Source organism: Mauremys reevesii, unplaced genomic scaffold (assembly GCF_016161935.1).
Source record: "Mauremys reevesii isolate NIE-2019 unplaced genomic scaffold, ASM1616193v1 Contig143, whole genome shotgun sequence".
Classification (NCBI taxonomy): domain Eukaryota; kingdom Metazoa; phylum Chordata; order Testudines; family Geoemydidae; genus Mauremys; species Mauremys reevesii.
Genome location: NW_024100764.1, coordinates 27,093 through 47,903, shown reverse-complemented (window position 1 = coordinate 47,903; position 20,811 = coordinate 27,093). Strand labels below are relative to the sequence as shown.

Genomic DNA, 20,811 nt, shown 5'->3' with positions numbered 1-20,811 from the left:
GCATCATTCCCTCTGGTGCTTTTGAAAACCTCATCCTTCTTTTGAGGATAAGGATCCTGCAAACAGTTTGGCATGTGTTTACCTGTGTGCATATGAATTCTCCCGTGACTTCACTGCTTCAAATATTTGAGCACCCAAAGAAGTGTTTGTGGCAGAGATATCGAATGATGCCTTTAAAAAAAGTGAGAATCTGCATCTGGCAAATGTGTGTTTACTTCCTCTCACTTCAAATCAGGGCCAGGAATCAGATCAAGTGTTAACGCCCCCTTTTCCCCCCCAATAGTAAATGTAGAAGCATAAGTGGCTACAACTGGACTTCTACCTGAGCACTGACTCCAGAGTTCATTGAGATAGTGTAAAACTTACAGTGGTCCCTATTCTCCCCGTCATAAGCAGGGGATTGCTCCCGCTTTGTGTGGCTCTTTCCTGGCTCATTCACTACCCCAGTGGGATTGGCTAGCAAAAGGTTCTGAGTCCTTGCTCCCGCTCCCTTTACCCAGAGGAGCTGCTGGGCTGGAAGTGGAATTGGTAGGGTGCTGGGAGCAGAACTGATGCGGGGGCTGGAGGAAGGGCAGATGCGGAGGGAGAAGTGAAGTGGGGACAGGACTAATTTGAGAGTTGGGGGCAAAATAAATTAATGGGTGGGGCGATGGGCAGATGAGGGGGTAAGATCTTGTGCAGTGTGGCAAAAATCCCCTTATAAACGTGGGTGAATGGACAGAATGAATCCCAGGACAAGGGATGGAAAAGCAAACCAGCCTCCCACACACAATGTCATAATGCAAATTTTTCTCATGGAAATAGCAGGGGTGGCCAACCTGTGACTCCGGAGCCACAGGCGGCTCTTCAGAAGTTAAGATGTGGCTCCTTGTATAGGCACTGATTCCAGGGCTGGAGCTACAGGCACCAACTTTCCAATGTGCTTGGGGGGGGGGGGCTCACTACTCAACCCCTGGGTCTACCACAGGCCCTGCCCCCACTCCGTCCCTTCCCGCCCCCTCACCTGAGCCTGCTGTGCCCTCGCTCCTTCCCCTTCCCTTCCCCCCCAGAGCCTCCTGCATGCCACAAAACAGCTGATCGGGAAGTGCAGGGAGAGAGCAGGAGGTGCTGATCGGCGGGGCTGCCAGTGGGTGGGAGCCCTGGGAGCAAGGTGAGGGAGCTAATGCGGAGGGACGGGGGTGCTGATGTATTATTGTGGCTCTTTGGCAATATACATTGGTAAATTCTGGCTCTTTCTCAAGCTCAGGTTGGCCACGCCTGGAAACAGAATCAAGACCCTTTGAATGAATGAATCTTTCATTTTCAAAACCAGTGGAAGAAAAATCTGAATCTGAATATTTGTATGAAAAAAAATTTCATTCCCCCTGACCAGCTCCTTTTTATGGCAGGAATTCAGAATGCTCATATCAATGTTTATGTTTAAGCATTTATTCAATATGAAACTATTTAAATGTTCACAGCTGTGGGAAATTAGAGGAGTGACCCTAAGAAAACTGTTAGGTGGGGAAATATTATTGACTATTGTTTTGAGGGCAAAGTTAAGATCGTTTTGCTTGCCTTGCCAGTGAATCTGTACACTATAAAATGTCCATGTTTGTTATAAAATTAAGCACAGAGCTGGATTTCTAATACTGTATTACTGTACAAATGTGTTCGAAAATCATGAAATTGTCTTAAAATTAAAATAATAATAAAAATAAATTTGAGGTGTTTATTTGCTTCCTCATTTTGAGCCTTTAAGTCCATACTCAGATCACACATTCAATCTTTCCTCCACAACAATAAAATCTAATCTCCCCCGCTCCAAAACAGCTTTTTTGTACATAATTGGATGCATCTGGGAACAGGTCTGTGTAAAAAAAAACAGAAAACCCATATGAGTTAAAGATAAAATCACGAAAATTTGTGACACTGCTAATGTTTGAGTGGGGTTAACTTTAAATTAATTTAATTTTAAGTCTAGCATTGCGGAAAGACAATATGCATTTGAACTATTTATGTCCGAGCAGCCTTACTGTCAGCTGTTTTCTGATCATTATTTGGTGTTAAAAATGTGCACACAAATACACATTACATATTTCATCATACTATTTGTGTATAATGTTTGGAACTATGTTACACATAGGAGAGCAACAGAACAAATATTTGGTCTTGGAAGGATACGATTTTTATTGATTAAATGCTGGTCAATGTTAGTATCACTGTACACACAAACTGATAATTGAAATGTACAGATCAGCAAAGAAGGAAAACTTCTGCTTGAAAACTTAGAATTTGATTTAAGAATATTTACTGTGCATATTTTGACATGAAATGTTAACAGTTGTGTTTTAAGAGATATAATGCTTTAACTGTTTGAATCTCACCATCTACTGTCATTAAAGAATTATCTGACACCCCTCTCCAATTTCCCACAACAGTGAACATTTAAACTGATAAAAGCAAAGGCTTGAACCCCATAAGTAAGTGCAACCATGAAACTTTAAATAGATGAATATGGAATGAATGCTTAAAAATAAACACATATTTGAAATGATTAAAAAAAAGAAATGGAATCATCCCAAGCCTACAACTAATTATTTTGACCCTTCACGACACCTGAATTCCACCCACTAATCCATCTCCAGCAGGACCACTTCTAATATTCCCAACATTTGCACCAGCTTCAAAGAATAAATATTCACAACCAGCTGGGGTCAGAGGGAACCTTCTGCAAACATGGATCTTTTCTACAAAATTATACTGAGGTTAGGGACATATCAGGCAATATTCAATCCTGACTCAAAAGACAGAGTTAACCTATAAGTTAGGGGTTTAGATTTCTGAAAATACCCTAACCATATAGTTAAGGACTGGAGGAATAATATGGTAACATTTATATTGTCTTTATATCAACTGATAATTTCCCTTCACCTAGAGTACTGTGTGCATTACTGATCACACTATCAGAAAAGATTCAGAGAAGGGCCATGAGAATGATCAAATTCTTGGAAAAACTTATATTAAGAAAGATTCAAAAGAATGGGGCGGTTTACTTTAGAAAGGAGACGAATACAAAAGGATAGGATAAAGCAATATAAAAATAATGAGACAGAGAAGGTAATTCGGGAACATCTTTTCTTCCTGTCTGGTAACACAAGAACAAGAGGAGTCAATGAAATGGAAAGGGATCAAATTCAAAACCAGACTGTGGAACTCCTTGCCACATGGTGTTTTTGAGGCCAGTAATGTAGCAAGTTTCAAAAAAGGTACTGGACATTTATATGGATAACTAGAAGGGCCAGAATTGTAATAGTTATGCAAATATAGAAGGAATAAATGGATCAAGGCTTAGAATGATCTCTTAACTATTAGGAATTAGTAATAATACTTTCATATAGTGTTTCCCATCACTAGATCTCAAAGTGTTTTACAAAGTATCATTGACCCCATTTTAGAGGTGTGGAAACTGAGGTCCAGAGAGAGGTAGGGCCTTAAACCTGAATCTGATCCTGGGTTTACTATGTGGTGTAGACAGGGCCACTGAGTACTGTCGACCGTGTGGTTCTTCCATCTTCCTCAGAGACACCTGGGGCCAACTGCTGTTGGAGACAGGATCCTGGTCTAGATGGACCCTGGGTTTGAGCCAGCCTGGATCAGCATCACTATGTTCCAGTGATAAAATTGAGGCAGCAGAGCGCGTAGCCCCATTCTCTGATATTATAGACACTAAACCAAAGCAAAATCAGAGGCTGGTTTAAGCAAATTTTTACCCATCAGTTTCATTTCTCTCCTCAGACAGACAAGGTTTAATTTCTGCTTACGTTCCCCACCCTCCGAACGTTGCCAAGCTCAAATCACCCAAAACAAACCACTCCACTTTGGGTCGGCACCAGTCCATGTCCATAGCGCCAGCAGCCGACCCTTGGTAGAGCCATCATACCACCAGACCCCCAAAAGACCCCCCTCAACAGTGCACCACCCCACCAGAAATGCTCCATGCGTCACTAACCAACCTGGCGCTGTGCACTCCACTCCCTCCCCCCACAACCCCCAAACCCAGCCTGGCCACTCCCCAATCCTCCCCAGCCCCAACTCGGCCCAAGATATGCTGCAGCCCCCCTTCCCCCTGCTTTGCAACCCCCTGCTCCCCACAGCCTGCATCCCCCCTAGGGTTACCAGATGTCCCGATTTTATAGGGACAGTCCCGATTTGGGGGTCTTTTTCTTATATAGGCTCCTATTAACCCCCACCCCGTCCTGATATTTCACATTTGCTGTCTGGTCACCCTAATCCCCCCTCCCCCGGGCAGGTGGCACAACGCCACCAGAAAGATCACTGACCACAGCCTACCAGCCCACTGTTTCCAGCCGACCCGACCCCCCCCGTACCAAACCAATCCCCCTTCCCCTACCTAGAGACTAGAGTAGTCCAGGCAGGAGGCAGCCGGTGGGGAGGGAGTAGGCACTGCAGGGCACAACACACACACACGTGCACAACAATCTCACAGCGAGGACCACACGTAGGGAAGAGGAACCCAACCCACAGCTGACTGAGCTGGATTCCTGGTTCCCGCCTTCCTCTGTGATGCCCTGTCCATCAGGCCGAGCTGGAGCACTGGCCTCTCCCCCATTGGCCCTGCGGACTGTCAGTCTCAGAGTCCTGGTTTCTTCCCCTCTCCTTGGTTTGGGTTTTGGGAGCGGGATTGGGCAACCGGGAGCCAATCACACTCTCCGGCAGGAAATTAAAAAAAAAAAAAAAGCAAGAAAAACCCCCAAACAAGTCACGTGAAAAACGCTCAGTTGGGATTAAGCCACATTTTAGACCCTGTTACAGTGTGTGCAGGGAGCCATGGCTGCATCAGTGAATCCTCTGAAAAGCCTCCGAGATGAAGCTACTTGCTCCATCTGTCTGAGTTTTTACAAGGATCCCGTGTTTTTGGATTGCGGGCACAGTTTCTGCCGAGCCTGCATCACCCAGTGCTGGGAGGGATCAGATACAGCCACCTCCTGCCCTCAGTGCAGAGAGACCTTCCCCCAGGGGACCATAAAGCCGAACAGACAACTGGGGAACTTTGTAGAAATAGCCAAGCAGCTGAGTGTCCCAGCAGCAGCAGGAGGTTTGTGCCACGTGCACCAGGAGCCTTTCAAACTCTTCTGTAACCAGGACCAAGTTCTCATCTGTGTGATCTGCAGGGAGTCCCAGGCTCACCGCGCTCACTTGGTGGTCCCCACAGAGGAGGCTGCCCAGGCCTACAAGGTAGGAATTTGCTGTGCAGGGTAATTACTTCGGTTTGGGCATGTTTACAGCTTTTATTACAATAGTTCCTAAAGGCACCGAGATCATGGCCCCTGTTGCGCTAGGCTCTGTACGAACACAGACAGAGACATCCCTGCTCCAAAGAGCTGAGTCTAAGCCAGTGGTTCCCAATTTTTTCCTTACCCTGGCTATACCCCCCCCTGCCTCCCAGCTGCAGTTTGGAGCTGAGAGTGGGGCCACAGCTGTGGGGGTGCCTCGGGTTGGAGCTGGGAGACAGGGGCTCAAACTGGGGCCGGGAGCCATAGCCGATCTGGGTGGCACTTCTTCCCTGCCCCTTGTGGGGGCTGGCTTGGCCCTGCCATGGTCCCCCAAATGTTCCTCCATGTGCCACAGTTTGGGGACCACTGATCAACAGTCAAGGTGGACAAACTGTCGGAGAGGGAGCCGAGATACAGGTAGGCAGAGACTAGGGATTCCCAAAGGTACTTAAGGTGTCTATACCCCACATTTAAGTAGATACATCTGGAGTTTAGGCAACTAAACACCAGTTTTAGGCTCCACAGCAATCCACAGAATTCCTGCCGAGCCCAAACTCACCCAGTGCCTGTGTATTCAGGGTACAACTTCTCTCAGTGCCTTTGTTTCTGCCTCTGGGCGTGTGCACAGCCGCCCCCCTAGGCATCTGGCTGCCTGTCGCCTGTCCACACCCAGAGCAATCCATGAGCTGGGGGAATATACCTATCTCCTAGAACTGGAAAGGGCCTTGGAGAGTCATTGAATCCAGCCCCTGCCTTCACTAGCCGGACCAAGTACTGATTTTTGCCCAAGTGGCCCCCTCAAGGATTGAACTCACAACCCTCGGTTTAGTAGGCCAATGCTCAAACCACTGAGCTATCCCTGGGGGAAATTGGGCATTTTGCTTCTCTTATCTGTGGGGCCTGATCTGGTGGGCAATTCAAAGGAATGGGTGGGAAACAGAGGCACAGAAGGGGCAGTGATTTAACCAAGCTCACAAAGCAGCTCAGTAGGAGAGCCAGGAATTAAACCCTAGCCTCCCCAGGCCCATCCTAGTACCCTAGCCACTAGACCACGCTGCCTCTAATCGCTCCTGTCATGCAGTTCTCTACCATCGCATTACAAACATCTCGGCAGAGCTGCAGATTGGAGTTTCAACAGAGCTAGTGCCCCAGCTTGAGCATTTCACATCTGATGGCCGCAGGAAAAGCAGGAAGCCGCAGGAAAATAACACATTGTCAGCAGTGTTCTCAAGGGGTTTGTTCTCTGCTACTTTTGGACGCATACGGTGCTCTGAAAGATTTCTGTTTAAGAAACAAAGGTTAATCTGCTTAACTTTTTTTCCTCAAGGAAAAACCAGGATGATGAATTCCTGTTTTCTCAGGTTTGCTGAAGGATGGTCACTTTGCTGCTCCTGAAGCAGAAATCATGGGCAATGGGTATGACAGGCCAGGGGAGGCACAGCCCTGCGTGGCCCCACCACCCCTCCACCTCCAGACTGCTTCCTGCCAGAGCTCTGCAGCTCTTCCCCCGTGGCTGGTCTGGGGGGGCCTAAGGCAGAATGGGTCGGACTGGGGGCTAGCCTCCCTGAACCAGTGGCTCGCATCCTGCCCACACAAACTTTGTTTTGCAACATTCTAGGGCTCATGAAGTCTGAGTGGATTGGAACCTTTAAAAGCCTGTTGGACAGAGCAATCCACTCTGGACAGAATCTGCTGTGCTCTATGCCACTCTCGCTTTAAGAACAAAGTGGACTATATTAGTGCCACAATAAGATTAAAGGAAGAAAATGGCTGATTCCCAGGACCACGTTGAGTCCCAGCACCTCAAGAAGTGAGAACAAGCCCTTTCCCCCATGCCAAACACTTGCACAATATTTATGAACTTTGTGAGTGTGTTGGATTTTTAACCAGGAGTCTCTTTCTCCCAAGAGTTCATTAGGCACTGGAGTTTAATGTACTCTTTTTTTAAAAAGTGTGTTAAACATTCTTCCCAAAACTCCCTTCCCTTTAAGTTGCTCAGTGTTAACGCTCTGATGTCCAGCTCTCTTCATATAGTTTTCTCTGTCATTGCATGGGAGCAGGGCACCCTACCCTACACAGCTGCAAAATGGATACGACTTCAACCCTTTGCCCTGCAGCCTTTGGAGGATTTGCTGGAGGCAAAGGGCTGTTCTAGAGAGAGTCCCTAAGTCTCTATATCAGGTCTGGTGCCCCCAAGGCCTCTCTGTTCCCTGGCAGCATGACACATACAGTACAGCATAGAAGGAAACAAGTAGGGCTGAGATTGGGGTCTGAGATGCCCAGCTGCCATGAAATGAATGGGAACTGTGCTTTTAGATCCTCTGTGTGGCTCTGCAACAACTCTTCCCCTGGTGAATTACAGAAGAAGATCCTCGGAGCACATTTTCAAAAGCCCCAATTGACTTTAGAGTCAAAGTCCCATATGCAAAGGAGACTTGGGCCCGAATCCCCAAATGCTTTTGGGTGTTGTGCTGCTCAGCATTGCAGTGCCTAACATTTAGGTGCCTAGAAAATCACTAAGGACATAAGAACAGCTGAACTGGGTCAGACCAATGGTCCATGTAGCCCAGTATCATGTCTTCTGATAGTGACCAATGCCCGGTTCCCCGGAGGGAATGAACAACAGAACATGGCAATTATCAAAGGATTCATCCTCTGTTGGCCAGTCCCAGCATCTGGCAATCAGACAAGCCCTTACGGTTGCCAGCCTGTAATTGCTAGGGTTTCCTCTGGATCCTTTTTAAAAAACTGGCTTTCCAAGAGCTATCCTCCAGTCATCTGGTACAGTTTGGAACAAAAAATCCTGAATTAGGCATTTGGGGGCTAGCTGGGGAGACATCTAATCTAGCCCTTGGGAGATGCTGATGAGAGGGGTATGTCCTAAGCCCCACCCCCCTCAGAGTTTGGTGTAGGAATGCGCCTGTCTCTGGGATCCATGCCTGGGAATCCCTCTCCTGGAGTTTGGCAGTTTAGGTACCTAAGCTGTTTCATGCAGGATGGAGTTCTGCGCCAATGTCAGAACATGGTCAAGGAAGAGGTTGCAGACTTTCTCCATGACCATTAGCCTGGGGGTAGGGCACTCATCTTGTATGTGGGAGACTCCAGTTTAAGTTTTCCTTCTGCCTGATGAGAAGAGATTTGAACAGGAATCTCGCACCTCTCAAGAGGCAATTGAGACATTGCCATGAGCACTGTCTTGGGGCAACTTGAGCCGGAGATAGAAAGTCAATGGTAATTGAGAACCTAACTCCAGGAGGCTTCTTTGAAAATCCCAGCTTCAGATAACAAAATTGGCGCTGCAGTGTATATAAATTGCACTGAGGACAGACTCCTCAGGAGGCTGAACCCCCCCCCCCCCAAAAAAAACGTTGTTTATCTTGCCTCAGGAACAAATTCACACCCAATTGAACACACTGAAGAAAGAGAGAGAAGAACTTCTGGAGTGGAAACGGGAGGGAGAGACGCAAAGCCAGGAATATCTGGTAGGTGCCCATTGTCATGGTCCAGCGGTTCCATAAGTCAAGGTTGATATTACTCTCCGCACAGAGAGAATCAGCCCTTGTCTATACACAGCACTGCTTTGATTTTAGCTATGGCTACATCTACACGGCACAGCTCTGGGGGCGACCTGCAGGGTAGGTGTAGCTACACAGCACAGTGAGAAACAGGCTGTGTCCATGCTGTGGTGTGTAGCTACAAGTGTGAATAAAAGACTCCAGCAGGGGGAGGCAGCAGAGCTGCCGGAGCCTTTCTCCACTTCTGGAGCCTTTACCTGTGGTAGGGAAAGGCTCTGGCGGCGTGGGGGGGCAGCGGAACACTATACTGCTAAAAATAGCAGTGTAGATGGGGAAGGCCCTGCTTGAGTGGGTATAGACCCATGTCCGTAGGGTTTATACCCAGAGGGTTCAGGCATATTGCGACTCTACTTGCTTAAGCAATGCCTTGCCATCTACATTGCTATTTATGCCCATGTTAGCAGGGGCATATAGTGTACATCCTCTAGATTTGTGTAGTACAAATGTACCTCAAATCACTTTTTAGTGTAATGTCTTTATACTGGTGTAAACCCCTGACATGCAGACATTTAAACCTAATTTAATTTGACCCTAGTGTGGTGTGTGGGATTCACGTTGTCCAGATAAACAGAGCTAAAAGGTGCTAACTAGGAGCAAGGTTGAAGTTAATTCAGGGTTAGCTAGACTGCAGGGGTTGGCAACCTTTCAGGAGTGGTGTGCCGAGTCTTCATTTATTCACTCTAATTTTAAGGTTTCGCCAGTAATACGAAAGTTTAGTAAGGTGCCAGTAATACATTTTAACCTTTTTAGAAGGTCTCTTTCTAGAAGTCTGTAATATATAACTAAACTATTGTTGTATGTAAAGTAAATAAGGTGTTTAGAAGTTTCATTTAAAATTAAATTAAAATGCAGAGCCCCCCAGCCCAGTGGCCAGGACCTGAGCAGCGTGAGTGCCTACCTCTGCTGTAATGTATTGGATAACTCCCAGATAACCTCAGGTGTTTTGCCTCTTGTCCACACACCTTTACAGGGTGTGATCATCTTTGTCTTTGTTTATCATCCCTCTGGTCTGATTCCTCCACTGGCTTCCATTTCGACTCTAAGCACTGATCTTATTCCCCACACGTCAGTGGGTCCAAATCCAGCTACAAACAGTAATTTGAGGGGAGATTGTTTTCAAAGGCACGTATGGTGATTAGGTGCCTAATTCACATTGACTGTCAATAGGACTTAGGTTCCCAGTGGCTGTTTTGTATCTCAGAAATCCTCCCCCTGAATCTCCATCTATAACCACCAGAAACGACTGCTTTCCTCTGGGACAATGTAACGTACAAAATGCTGGATGAAACATGTAAGAGTTGGAGAAAAAGCATTTTGCACAGTATGTTGTACCTGGCGTTTTGTGTAGATAACCAGCAGAACTTTCCTTCAGTCGTCTCCACAACTCTCTGCCAATGTATTCCTGATATGGAGTCAGACCCCCCCTTCTAACCTTTCTGCTATTGGAAGACTCTAGATGATCAGCAGAATATACTAAGCCACCCTGACCTGAAGACTCATCATTTTAGAGATATTGGGTGCCATTTTTGAAAATGCCTAAGTGATTTTGGAGCCTAAGGTTTACAATTTCGCAAGTGGTTAAGGGCCAGATTCTCGCAGGTATTTAGGACCTTAAAATGCAGAGAGAGGCCTAGTGAGATTTTCAAAAGCAACTAAGTAGCACCTAACGTCTTCTGTAATCAAAGGAAATTAGGCACCTAAGTGATACTGAAAATCCCTCTAGGGGCTTATATGCATCTTTGGACATCTAAATAGCTTTTAAAAGCAGCTCCTTATACATTTTAATTAAATGGGTTTCAGCTCTAAATGATTTTTCTGTTTCTGAAAATTTACCCTAAGTTCTATTTTCAAAAGTCACTTTCAAAGAATCTTAGGCTTCTAAGCACCAGAAGTAACTTTTGAAAATAGGAATTGGACTCCTAAGTCACCAAGGCACTTTCAAACATGTTATTCATTCAGGCCAGCTGAATCTTCTCTCTAGTAACTATCAGGCATATTCTCCTGAAATCTCATCCGTATGCTCGTAGTAGGGTGAAATGAAAAGAGGGCTCGAAGAACTGTTTCCAGACTCTCCCCATCTCCCTGACAGGCTGTTCACCTTTCTCATTTCTGAAAACCGGACGCTGAGCGCTGGAACCTGCCCCGTCCCAGGCTCTGCCTCTTTCCCTCCAGGCAGGGGCAGCTCTACCTTTTTGGCCGCCCCAAGCAGTCATGCGCGGGAGGCGCCCCGGAGCCGCGGGAGCAGCGGACCTCCCGCAGGCATGACTGCAGAGGGACCGCTGGTCCCGTGTGGCTCGGCTGGACCTCCCGCGGCTGCGGACGGTTCGCGGGTCCGGCGGCTCCGCTTGAGCTGCCGCAGTCATGCCTGCGGGAGGTCCAGCCGAGCCGCGGGACGAGTGCCCCCTCCGCAGTCATGCCTGCGGCAGGTCCAGTCGTCCTGGGGCTCCGGTGGACCTCCCACAGGCATGACTGCGGCAGGTCCGCCGGCCTAGCCTGCCACCCCCCCGGCTGCAGGGGACGGGCTGCTGGGGCCCCGCTGGGCCCCAGCCTTTTGCCGCCCCCTAGATTTTGCCGCCCTAGGCACCAGCTTGTTTTGCTGGTGCCTAGAGCCGCCCCTGCCTCCAGGCCTCGCCCCCCACTCCTCTTCCCCGGCTCACTGTCACTTGCTGCTCTCTCAACCTCCCTCCCCCTGCCAGCTGAGCGGGGCTCTAGGGTGTGGAGGTGATTGGGGCAGGGAGAGCCACACTCCAAGGGTAGAAGGGTGTTTGGGGCAGGACAGGGGAGCTGCCGATACTTTTCTCCCCGCAGAGCCATCCCTGAGTGCTCCTCCAGGCTCCCAGCAGCAGCTGCTGCTCTTCCCACCACCTGGTGGTGGAAGCCAGTTACTGTGGGGAACCGGACTTGTACTGCCAGGTTCCCTTTTCAACTGGACTTCCTGGTCGAAATTTGGACATCTGGCAACCCTAGTGCCTGACTGTCCTTTCCCTGTTTGTCCCTTCGTTACAGGGAAAGATAGAAGCTGAGAGGCAGAAGATTGTGTCTGAATTTGAGCAACTGCGGCAATTCCTGGAGGAACAAGAGCGACTCCTGCTGGCCCGGCTGGAAGAATTGGACAAGGAAATTGTGAAGCTACAGGATGAAAATGTCACCAAACTGTCTGAGGAGATTTCCCGACTCAGTGACTTGATCAGTGAGATAGAAGAGAAGTGTCAGCAGCCAACAAGACAATTCCTGCAGGTGAGACAATTAGAGACACCCAGATCCCTGCCCAAGGAAGGGAGAGATTCTGAGTGATTAACTTTGGCATTTACTAAGTTCTTGGAGAGCTTCCACTCCACAATGGAGACTGTCAGCGTGTCCTTTAGCAAAGCGAGGGAAAACAACATTTGACATTTCTAATATTTCCAGTGTGGAAACGGTTTTGCTGTTTTAAAGGCAGATGTCGCAGGCCTTTTTGATACATCATACATAAACCCCTTTGTTTTCATTTTAAAGCAATTTTTACCAAAAAAATTCCCGGGTTTTACAAGAAGTAGCAGTCAATTTTTTCTGATTTTCATCCTACTTTTGTATCCTTCAAATATATATAAAACATACAATACGTTGCATGAGATCTCTGTATTACGATAATACATTAGTCAGTGTGTGTATATACAAAGCTGCCTGCTGAAGTAAGAGCGTATTGTTCTAGAACAGGGGTGGGCAAACTTTATGGCCCGAGGCCCACATTGGGGTTGCAAAATTATATGGAGGGCTGGGTAGGGAAGGCTGTGCCTCCCCAAACAGCCTGGCCTGCACCCCCTATCCACCTCCTCACACTTCCTGCACCCTGACTGCCACCCTGAGAACATCCAACCCTCCCTGCTCCTTGTCCCCTGACCACCACACCCACCCTGGTATCCCCCACCCATAACTGCCCCTCGGAACTCCACCCCCTATCCAACCCCACTGCTCCCAGTCCCCTGACTGCCCTGACCCCATCCACATCCCCGCCCCCTGACCACATGCCTATCCAACCCCCATTACCCCTCCCCAGACCCCTATCTACAGCCCTGGCCCCTGACAGGCCCCCCGGGACGCCAACGCTTATCCAACCCCCCACCCGGGTCTTGACCGTCCCCCAGAACCACCACCCCATAACCAACCCCACCCACCCCCCAGTCCCCCCCAACCTTCCACCCCTTATCCAACCGCTCCTTCCTAGCCCCCTTACCAGGCCACTCAGAGCAGCATGTCTGGCAGCTGCGCCACTCAGCCAGAGACAGACATGCTGCCCTGCTACTCGGCAGGAGCGCACAACTCTGCCACCCAGAGCGCTGCCCGTGTGGCGGCAGGGGATGGGGGACAGCAGGAGAGGGGCCAGGGGCTCAGGGGCCAGATGTGGCCCATGGGCTATAGTTTGCCCACCTCTCGTCTACAAGATACACACAATAACCAACAGGCAGGCACACAAGCTCTGAAGTTTGTGTGCATCTGGACGTACTGATGAATCTCACCCACCACAAACACATTTCAAACTCTTAGCAGACAGGGTTAAAGATTTGACACACTAAAATGGGAAGAAAATGAAAATCTGTATCAGAATACGTTTCAGAACACAAGGAAGTATTCAAAAGGGTTAAAGAAACAAAAACAGGAGCGAAGGATGAAGTTGAGTGTATGCGCTGCAGATGGTGTGGCCCAATTATCAAATGTGAATATTTATAGGCTAATAGTTCTAAGTCTACACCAGTAAATTGTTGGTTCAAATGAAAAGTTTCATTTGAGGATTAGAGATCTATTGGTTTCTTAAACTCAGAGGGGCATTGTGTTTTGAGCTCTGTTTTAGTTCTGCAGCAAACCACAGTGATGAACGGAATTCAAAGCATTAATCTACTTAATACTTTTTTCTCCTGTCTTTCCATCCACCAAAACAAACCCTGATATTTACCCAGAAAAGTTAAGCTTTTTTGCACTGATTTTTCACCTGTTTTTGTTGTGGTAATAAACACTGATAACTTCTCAGGAAAAACTAACTAAAATAGAAACTGAAAACGAAGGGCTCTAATGATCTGGAAGCAGTAAAATGCACAACTCCAGTTTCTAGGAAGTGGGAGATCAGGAAGGCAAAGTTCTTTGCAGGGCCTGTTAAGAAACGGGAGTGAATCCAGCTTTCAGAATTGCTAACCAGAATTGCATACATGGAGAAAGGCAAACGCTGTGGACACAGCAGTTGCATGGGGAAGTCAGGGATTCATGTGTCTGATGAATCTGTCCGAGGAAGTGCCATTGGCACAGGCAGAATAGAATTCAGAAGGAGAAAACCCACAGTCGTGGTGCATGCTTAGGGGTCCCAGTCCATCGAAGTCTGTGAATGGACTTTTAAAGGTGCAACTACAAAGAACTGCATCTAGAGCTTGACTAGGGATGGCAAAGTGAGTCATCCATCTCCAGAGCAGGAGCGATCCCCAGCTTGTGGCACGTGGGACTGAACTCTTTTTTTTTTTTTTTTTTTCCCCCCCGCTTTATCTGTTCTAGGACAACAGAAGCCCCTGGAGCAGGTCCGTAGCTCCTTCTCACACCCCATACGCGGCACGATGTTGGAAGGGGATTGGACCCCCGGGGTCAGATTTTGCAGGGTATTTAGACACCTGACATGTAGCTAGGCACTTGGTGGAATTTTCCAAAGCAGCTAAGCGAGTTAGGCACCTCCCATTGCAATCATTGGCAGTTGGGAGCCTAGCTGGGTTTAGATGCTTTTGAAAATCCCAGGACTGACCTTTAAAAATCAGGCCTTAAGTGACTTGCCCAAGGTCACGCAGGGAGGCTGTGGCAGAGCAGCAACCCCTTAACTACTGGAGCATCCTTTCCCTTGAGATTATGCCCTTCCCTCTGAGGGGGCAGCTTGTGGACCCCTTACTCTCTTTAACTCCCATTTGAGGCTCTAAGCATTTAAATACTCCAATGAGGAGGGCAATTGACTAACCAGTGGGAGTTAGAGGCTCACAACGAGCCCACGAGAGAGCAGCTTCTGGTAGCTCATTTTCCCAAAAGACAGAAAAGATTTAGAGATTTTTTTATTTTTTTCTCTCTAGGTGTGAGAAGGCGAAGTTCGAGAACCCAATGGCTGTGCCAGAGGACCTGAGAGAGAAAGTCGGCGTCTCTTCCGAAAGAAATGTTTGTCTGCAGAAGGCTCTAAAGAAATTCAAAGGTAACTTAACCGTTATCTGGGTTCATGCTACGGTGATGGTACACTGAGATGTGCCTCTGACTGTGGAAGGAGATGGACTCTGGCCTATTAGTTCTCAGCTCATCCCAGCTAGACGTCTTTGTGGGTGGGATGGGGAGGGCTCAGGACTGATACCATTCTCCAGGCCTCCACTTGGGTTGGGTCTGAGACAATCCTCAGTGTCAAAATGGGTCACTCGGAATTTCAGACACACAATCACCAGATGTTATAGACAATGTTGAAGTTAATCTCCCTGTCTGGGATTTTCCAAGGGAACTAAGGGATTTAGGCACCTATCTCTCTCTGATCATCCATGCGGAGTTGGTCACCACATGGCCTCAGCCCTTTTGAAAATCCCAGAGTCTGTACCTCAAGTTCCTCCATCTTTCAAAAGGAGGAAATAACAACCAACCTACCTTGTTGTGCTAATTAGCGAATGCCGCCCAGTGCTTTGAGATCCTTGGAGGTAGGCGGGAGATGGAGAGGTGCAAGATATTATATTTTGGACAATGATTTCGCTTTAGTTTGGTTTCATTGGAAAGGTCTCCCCATTCCAGTCTGCCTCTCGTGCTGGCTTAGGCCCTATATATGAACTTACCCAAAAGAGCCAGGCCATGGAGTAGGAGGAGCTCCCTTCTAACCTATAGATCTGTGATTAGGATACTCACCTGGGTTGTGGGAACTCCCCAGGCCCCAAGAGGGGAAGAACGGATTTCAACAGGGGTCTGATGTGGGCCTCCTTCTATCTCCCATGTTGAATCTGATCCACTGTGTATAAAATATTGAGCAGGGGGACAGGCTCCTGGGTCTCCCACCTCCCAGATAGATGCTCTAGCCACCTGGCTACAGAGGCATTCTCATGAGTTTTCTCTCTCTCTGGCCCAATGAATATTGATTATCCCCAGTGGAACATCTCCTACAGGAGAGCATGAGGGCACCCATGCAAAGGGAGGCACCTACCGTGCTACCCAGCCTCAATCGCCGAACACCTTGAGACGGCCGGGGCCTAGCACAACCCCTCACTGTGGTACTTCCCACTGGCTGGCATAAGCAGGGAGTCACCTAGCATGCTGGCTTTTGTGAATCCCATCCCAAGGCGCATCTCTGTCCCCGTTCATGGTACAGGGAGCCTGACTCAGGCTTTATGAATCACAGTGACTGTCCGAGTGCCTAAATGTTGGATGTTGTGATGCTGAGTGTCACCTCGCCTGTTTGTATGTGAATCCAGCCAGCCCTAAGTTTTTCATGAGGCTATTTTCCTACCACAAAGGGGGAAATCACCTCTCCTCTGCTCTTTTCTTTCTCCAGAGACCCTGCCCTGTCAACTGAGCTTTCCAATCTCAAAGGCAGAGAAAGAGGATAAGTTTCCATGAGGATATTTTCCTACAATTATTAATTAAAATCTCAGGATTAATTTTTAGAAAAAGCTTCTGAAGGCTTTTAACTAGAGTGGTTCAGCCTGCGTCCTCGCTGCAAAGTGGGCAGGTCACGAGCCCGAGTGAAAGTAGAACCCGGCTGTACCTCAGCTCCCCATCCAAGCCAACTGGCCTGGCTGGAAAGGGCCACTGAACTCAGGTGAGGGGTCTGTCTGGACAGGAAGGGCATCAGGGTTAGCAGCTATGTAAGAGCCTGCGTTACCTCTGCAGTGAGGACAGACCATAACACTCTCCTCCTGTGTCTCTCTCCCCTCTTGCAGTGCAGAACACTCTGGATGGCAGCTCCCAGGAGCATTTCTGTGATCCAACCCATCACAGCCAGATCTGGATGGAATGTGCCATGACTATCTCTGTTCCTGCTTCCCCTGTCAGCTCAGAACTCCAGCACCCTGTCTTGCTGAGCCAGACACTCCTGTATGATTCAGCAGAGACCCAGTGTCTGAATTACTCATCCCAACACTACAGATTTACCTGAAAGCAGCTAGCAGAAGTGTGCTTGTCTTTAACGCTCAGATGCCCAACTCCCAATGGGGTCTAAACCCAAATAAATCCGGTTTTACCCTCTATAAAGCTTATACAGGGTAAACTTATAAATTGTTCACCCTCTATAACATTGATAGAGAGAGATGCACAGTTGTTTGCTCCCCCAGGTATTAATACATACTCTGAGTTAACTAACAAGTAAAAAGTGATTTTATTAAATACAGAAAGTAGGATTTAAGTGGTTCCAAGTAGTTACAGACAGAACAAAGTAAGTCACCAAGCAAAATAAAATGTGCAAATCTATGTCTCATCAAACACCAAATACAAATAAACTCACTCTCAGAGATGCTTCAGTAAGTTTTTCCTCAGACTGGACACTTTCCAGACCTGGGCACAATTCTATCCCCTCGTACAGCCCTTGTTCCAGCTCAGGTAGTAGCTTGAGGATTTCTCATGATGGCTGCCTCCCTTTGTTCTGTTCCACCCACTTATATATCTTTTGCACAAGGCGGGAATCCTTTGTCCCTCTGGGTTTCCACCCCCCATCACTGGAAAAGCACCAGGTTAAAGATGGAATCCAGTTCGGGTGACATGATCACATGTCACTGTAAGACTTCATTACCCACTTGCCAGCACACAGGTATGCAGGCAGACTCACAGGTAACACAGAGCCATCTGCAGACAATGGTCCTGGTTAATGGGAGTCATCAAGATTCCAAACCACCATTAATGGCCCCCACTTTGCATAATTACACTAGGCCCTCAGAGTTATATTTCATATTGCTAGTCCCAGATACAAGAGTGGTACATTTATACAAATAGGATGATCACACTCAGTAGATTATAAGCTTTGTAATGATCCCTTACAAGAGACCTTTTGCATGAAGCATATTCCAGTTATATTATATTCACTTATTACCATATTTTTATAAAACCATATAGACTGCACAATGTCACACTGGCAATTCCCTGCCCCATCATGTCCACAGATGAGAGTGTGATATAAAAATACCAACACAGAGAATTTCTGGAGAAACAGAACAGGTTTTACCCTGCTGCCTGTGTGCTGGGCTATACGGGCTTCACCTCAGGGAGATGTTACTGGCCAGTGCAGGTGGGGAACAAACATCTTTGGGTTTTGGGCATTGCCAAAGAGTCTGTGATACGTGAGGGAGCGATAAGCCGTACACCAGAGGGGGGGATCTGGGCTTTGCAGAGTACAGGGAATGAGTACTGGGCCCTCACTTCCCTTATGACTAATCTGGACCTACCTCATAGCCCCAGTAACATTGGAGTTTATCTGGATTATGAAGGGGAGAAAGTTACATTTTATGACATTACATCTTCTGGCAGAGAGCCAATCTTTACTTTCACATCCTCTTTTACTGGGAAGATCGTCCCCTTCTTTGGGAGCCGGCGTGTCGATTATTGGAAACAATTTGTGGTTTATCCCTATGATCTATTTGATTAAAACCGTGACAGAGGTGTGGGTATCACTCTCAATATGAGATATCTAAAGTAGAGCAAAGATGTGGGAAATAGATAAATTATGGCTATCACACATTGCCAGCCTTAAGCATATGAAAATGATGTGTCAGGCTCCCCAAAATCATGTTTGTCTTGATCTTTTGTAATATTAAGTTATTTTTTTCTGGTTTCTGAGCTTTCTGGATGTACTTGTTTCCAGTCTTCAAACTTTTCTACACAAACATGAAGGCTGGAAATGTATCTGTAATATAATCTGATCTCCCTCAAATCTATCCACTCCAGCAGCTGGGACTGTAAGAAAAACAGCAAGTGCTGCAAGACTCTCAATAAAATGGGGAGGGAGAACAAGACTGACATGCTCAGCATTATACTGGTGACTGGGGTTTCTCAACCCTCTTCCATGCCTGTCTCTAACTCTGGGATCCTCCAGGCACACACGGACTGGCCAACCAGGAGCCACTCCCAGGGTCACAGCAGAGCCTGCCTGTCTTAGGGCAGGTCTACACTTAAAATACTGCAGCTGCACAAACACACTGGTGCCGCTGTAATACTTAAGTAAAGACGCTGCTACGTCAACAGGAGAGTTTCTCCCATCAGTGTAATTAATCCACCTCTGTAAGAGGCGGTAGCTATGACAAGAGGAGAAGCTCTCCCATCAACGTACCGCTGTCTAAACTGAGACTTCAGTCGGTACGGCTGCTTCACTGAGGGTGTGGATTGAGTGACATAGTTATACCAAAGTAAGATTACATTGCTGACCTGGCCTAAGTTCTGACTCAGGGTCATCCATCAAAGTCCTCTGCTCTTTACTTATGAATATAACAAGCATAGTGATGTTCTACACACCCACCCTCCAGTTCCCTAGCTCAATGCTCCTATTTTGCTCTGTTTAGTTATTTGGATGCTGCAAATTCAAGTGAGAAAATTTACAGAATAAAGTTTATTTTGATCTTCTGGTCTTGGACTTTGTTCCCTTTCATTTCTTTTTGGTCTCCAAGATCATACTTAAAACTGTGCCTCTGAAAGCCAATAAATGGATTTAATTAGATGTCATCTCCCCTCTACCCTTTACACAAGCCTCCAGTTTACTGAACTGCAAAGAGAGCGACTCAGATGCACAAAGGGCCTTAAGCAACTAAGGCCTGGTCTAGACTAGAGTTAGGTCGAAGTCAGGCAGCTTACACCGACCTAATAATGTCAGCGTCCATAGTGCAGTGTTCTTCCCACCAACATAACTCACCTGCTTCGTCGACTGAATAGCTCCACCTCCAAGAGAGGTGTGGCGCTTACGTCGACATAGGTCAAACAGTGGCAGTGTAGACGCTGCATTGCCTACACCAGCTTAAGTGTCCTCCAGGAGGTGTCTCACAATGCCCCATTGTGACCCACTCTGGTCACTGGTTTGAACTCCACTGCCCAGCAGCCAGGTTCACAGGAACAAGCCCCTCCTGTTTAAGGGATCAAATTCAAAACCAATGAGAAATACTTTTACACAAAACCTGTAATTCAACTGTGGAACTCATTGCCACATGGAGTTTTTGAGGCCAGTAATTTAGCAAGATGCAAAAAGGGGATTGGATATTGATGATATGAATAACTAGAAACCCCAGAGTTATAATAGTTAAGTTAATGCAAATAATTTTTTTTGGAAGGAATACATTGGTCAAGGTTTAAAATGATCTCTAACTATTAGGGATTAGTAACACTTTTATATAATGTTTTCCCTGACTAGCTCTCAAAGTGCTTTACAAATGTTGCCGGCTCAAAGAGCCCGAGGCGGAGCAACAGCAGGTTCGTTGCCCGGTGTGCGTCGCACTAATTATCACACCAGGGTGGAGAAGCAAAACCAGGTTTATTTGAGCCCAAAGAAAGGTGCCAGGGAGAAAAGCATTCTCAAATCCTGCACACCCGCGCGCAGGCGGGGTCCCAGCATTTATACCCCACTTGTTTGTGTAAGCCTTTTGTTCGGTTTTCCCCCTCACCCCTCCCTTCCCAACAGCAGTTACATTAGGCATTACATTTCAGCGTGTTAGAAAAGTTCTCATCCACAAGCTTATCTTTGGCCTTCACAGCACAAACACATACAGATTTTCCTCCCCCCTCTCCCCCTCCTCCCCGCCACTTCTGCTGTTTCAAACTCCTACATTTGCAAGCTGAGATTGCTGATAGTTACATATTTTGCTTGCAGTCTGTTAGCATCTTAGGCTGGTTAAAGTTCACAGCATGTAAGAACTTTGGTTCACTTCAGGCCCAAAGTCACAACTTTGGTTTACTCAGGCCTAGTGACACCAACACAAAGGTACAGAAAGGGTCTTGGCCTTAAACTTGAATCTGAGCCTGGGTTC

The 20,811-nt window shown here is 47.3% G+C and overlaps 1 protein-coding gene and 1 long non-coding RNA gene across 3 annotated transcripts in view; one reads left to right on the top strand and one right to left on the bottom strand.

Annotated features, from left to right (window-relative positions):
• Positions 1 to 1,697: 1,697 nt before the first annotated feature.
• LOC120393078 lies at positions 1,698 to 19,906 on the bottom strand. Its single transcript, XR_005591896.1, has 2 exons — positions 19,707 to 19,906; positions 1,698 to 1,849 (listed from the first exon to the last, which is right to left on the bottom strand). It is a non-coding gene; the product is annotated as an uncharacterized LOC120393078 (long non-coding RNA).
• The window catches only part of LOC120393076 (zinc finger protein RFP-like), a 30,105-nt gene continuing 14,030 nt past the window's right edge, over positions 4,737 to 20,811 (top strand). The window contains exons 1-3 of one of the 2 annotated variants that reach the window (XM_039517688.1): positions 4,738 to 5,238; positions 8,663 to 8,758; positions 11,858 to 12,088. In XM_039517688.1, coding sequence (XP_039373622.1) covers positions 4,831 to 5,238; positions 8,663 to 8,758; positions 11,858 to 12,088 — 735 coding nt within the window. In that variant the 5' untranslated portion in view covers positions 4,738 to 4,830. Of the gene's footprint in view, positions 5,239 to 8,662; positions 8,759 to 11,857; positions 12,089 to 20,811 lie in introns of both variants that reach the window. The other variant, XM_039517689.1, reaches the window with a different exon arrangement.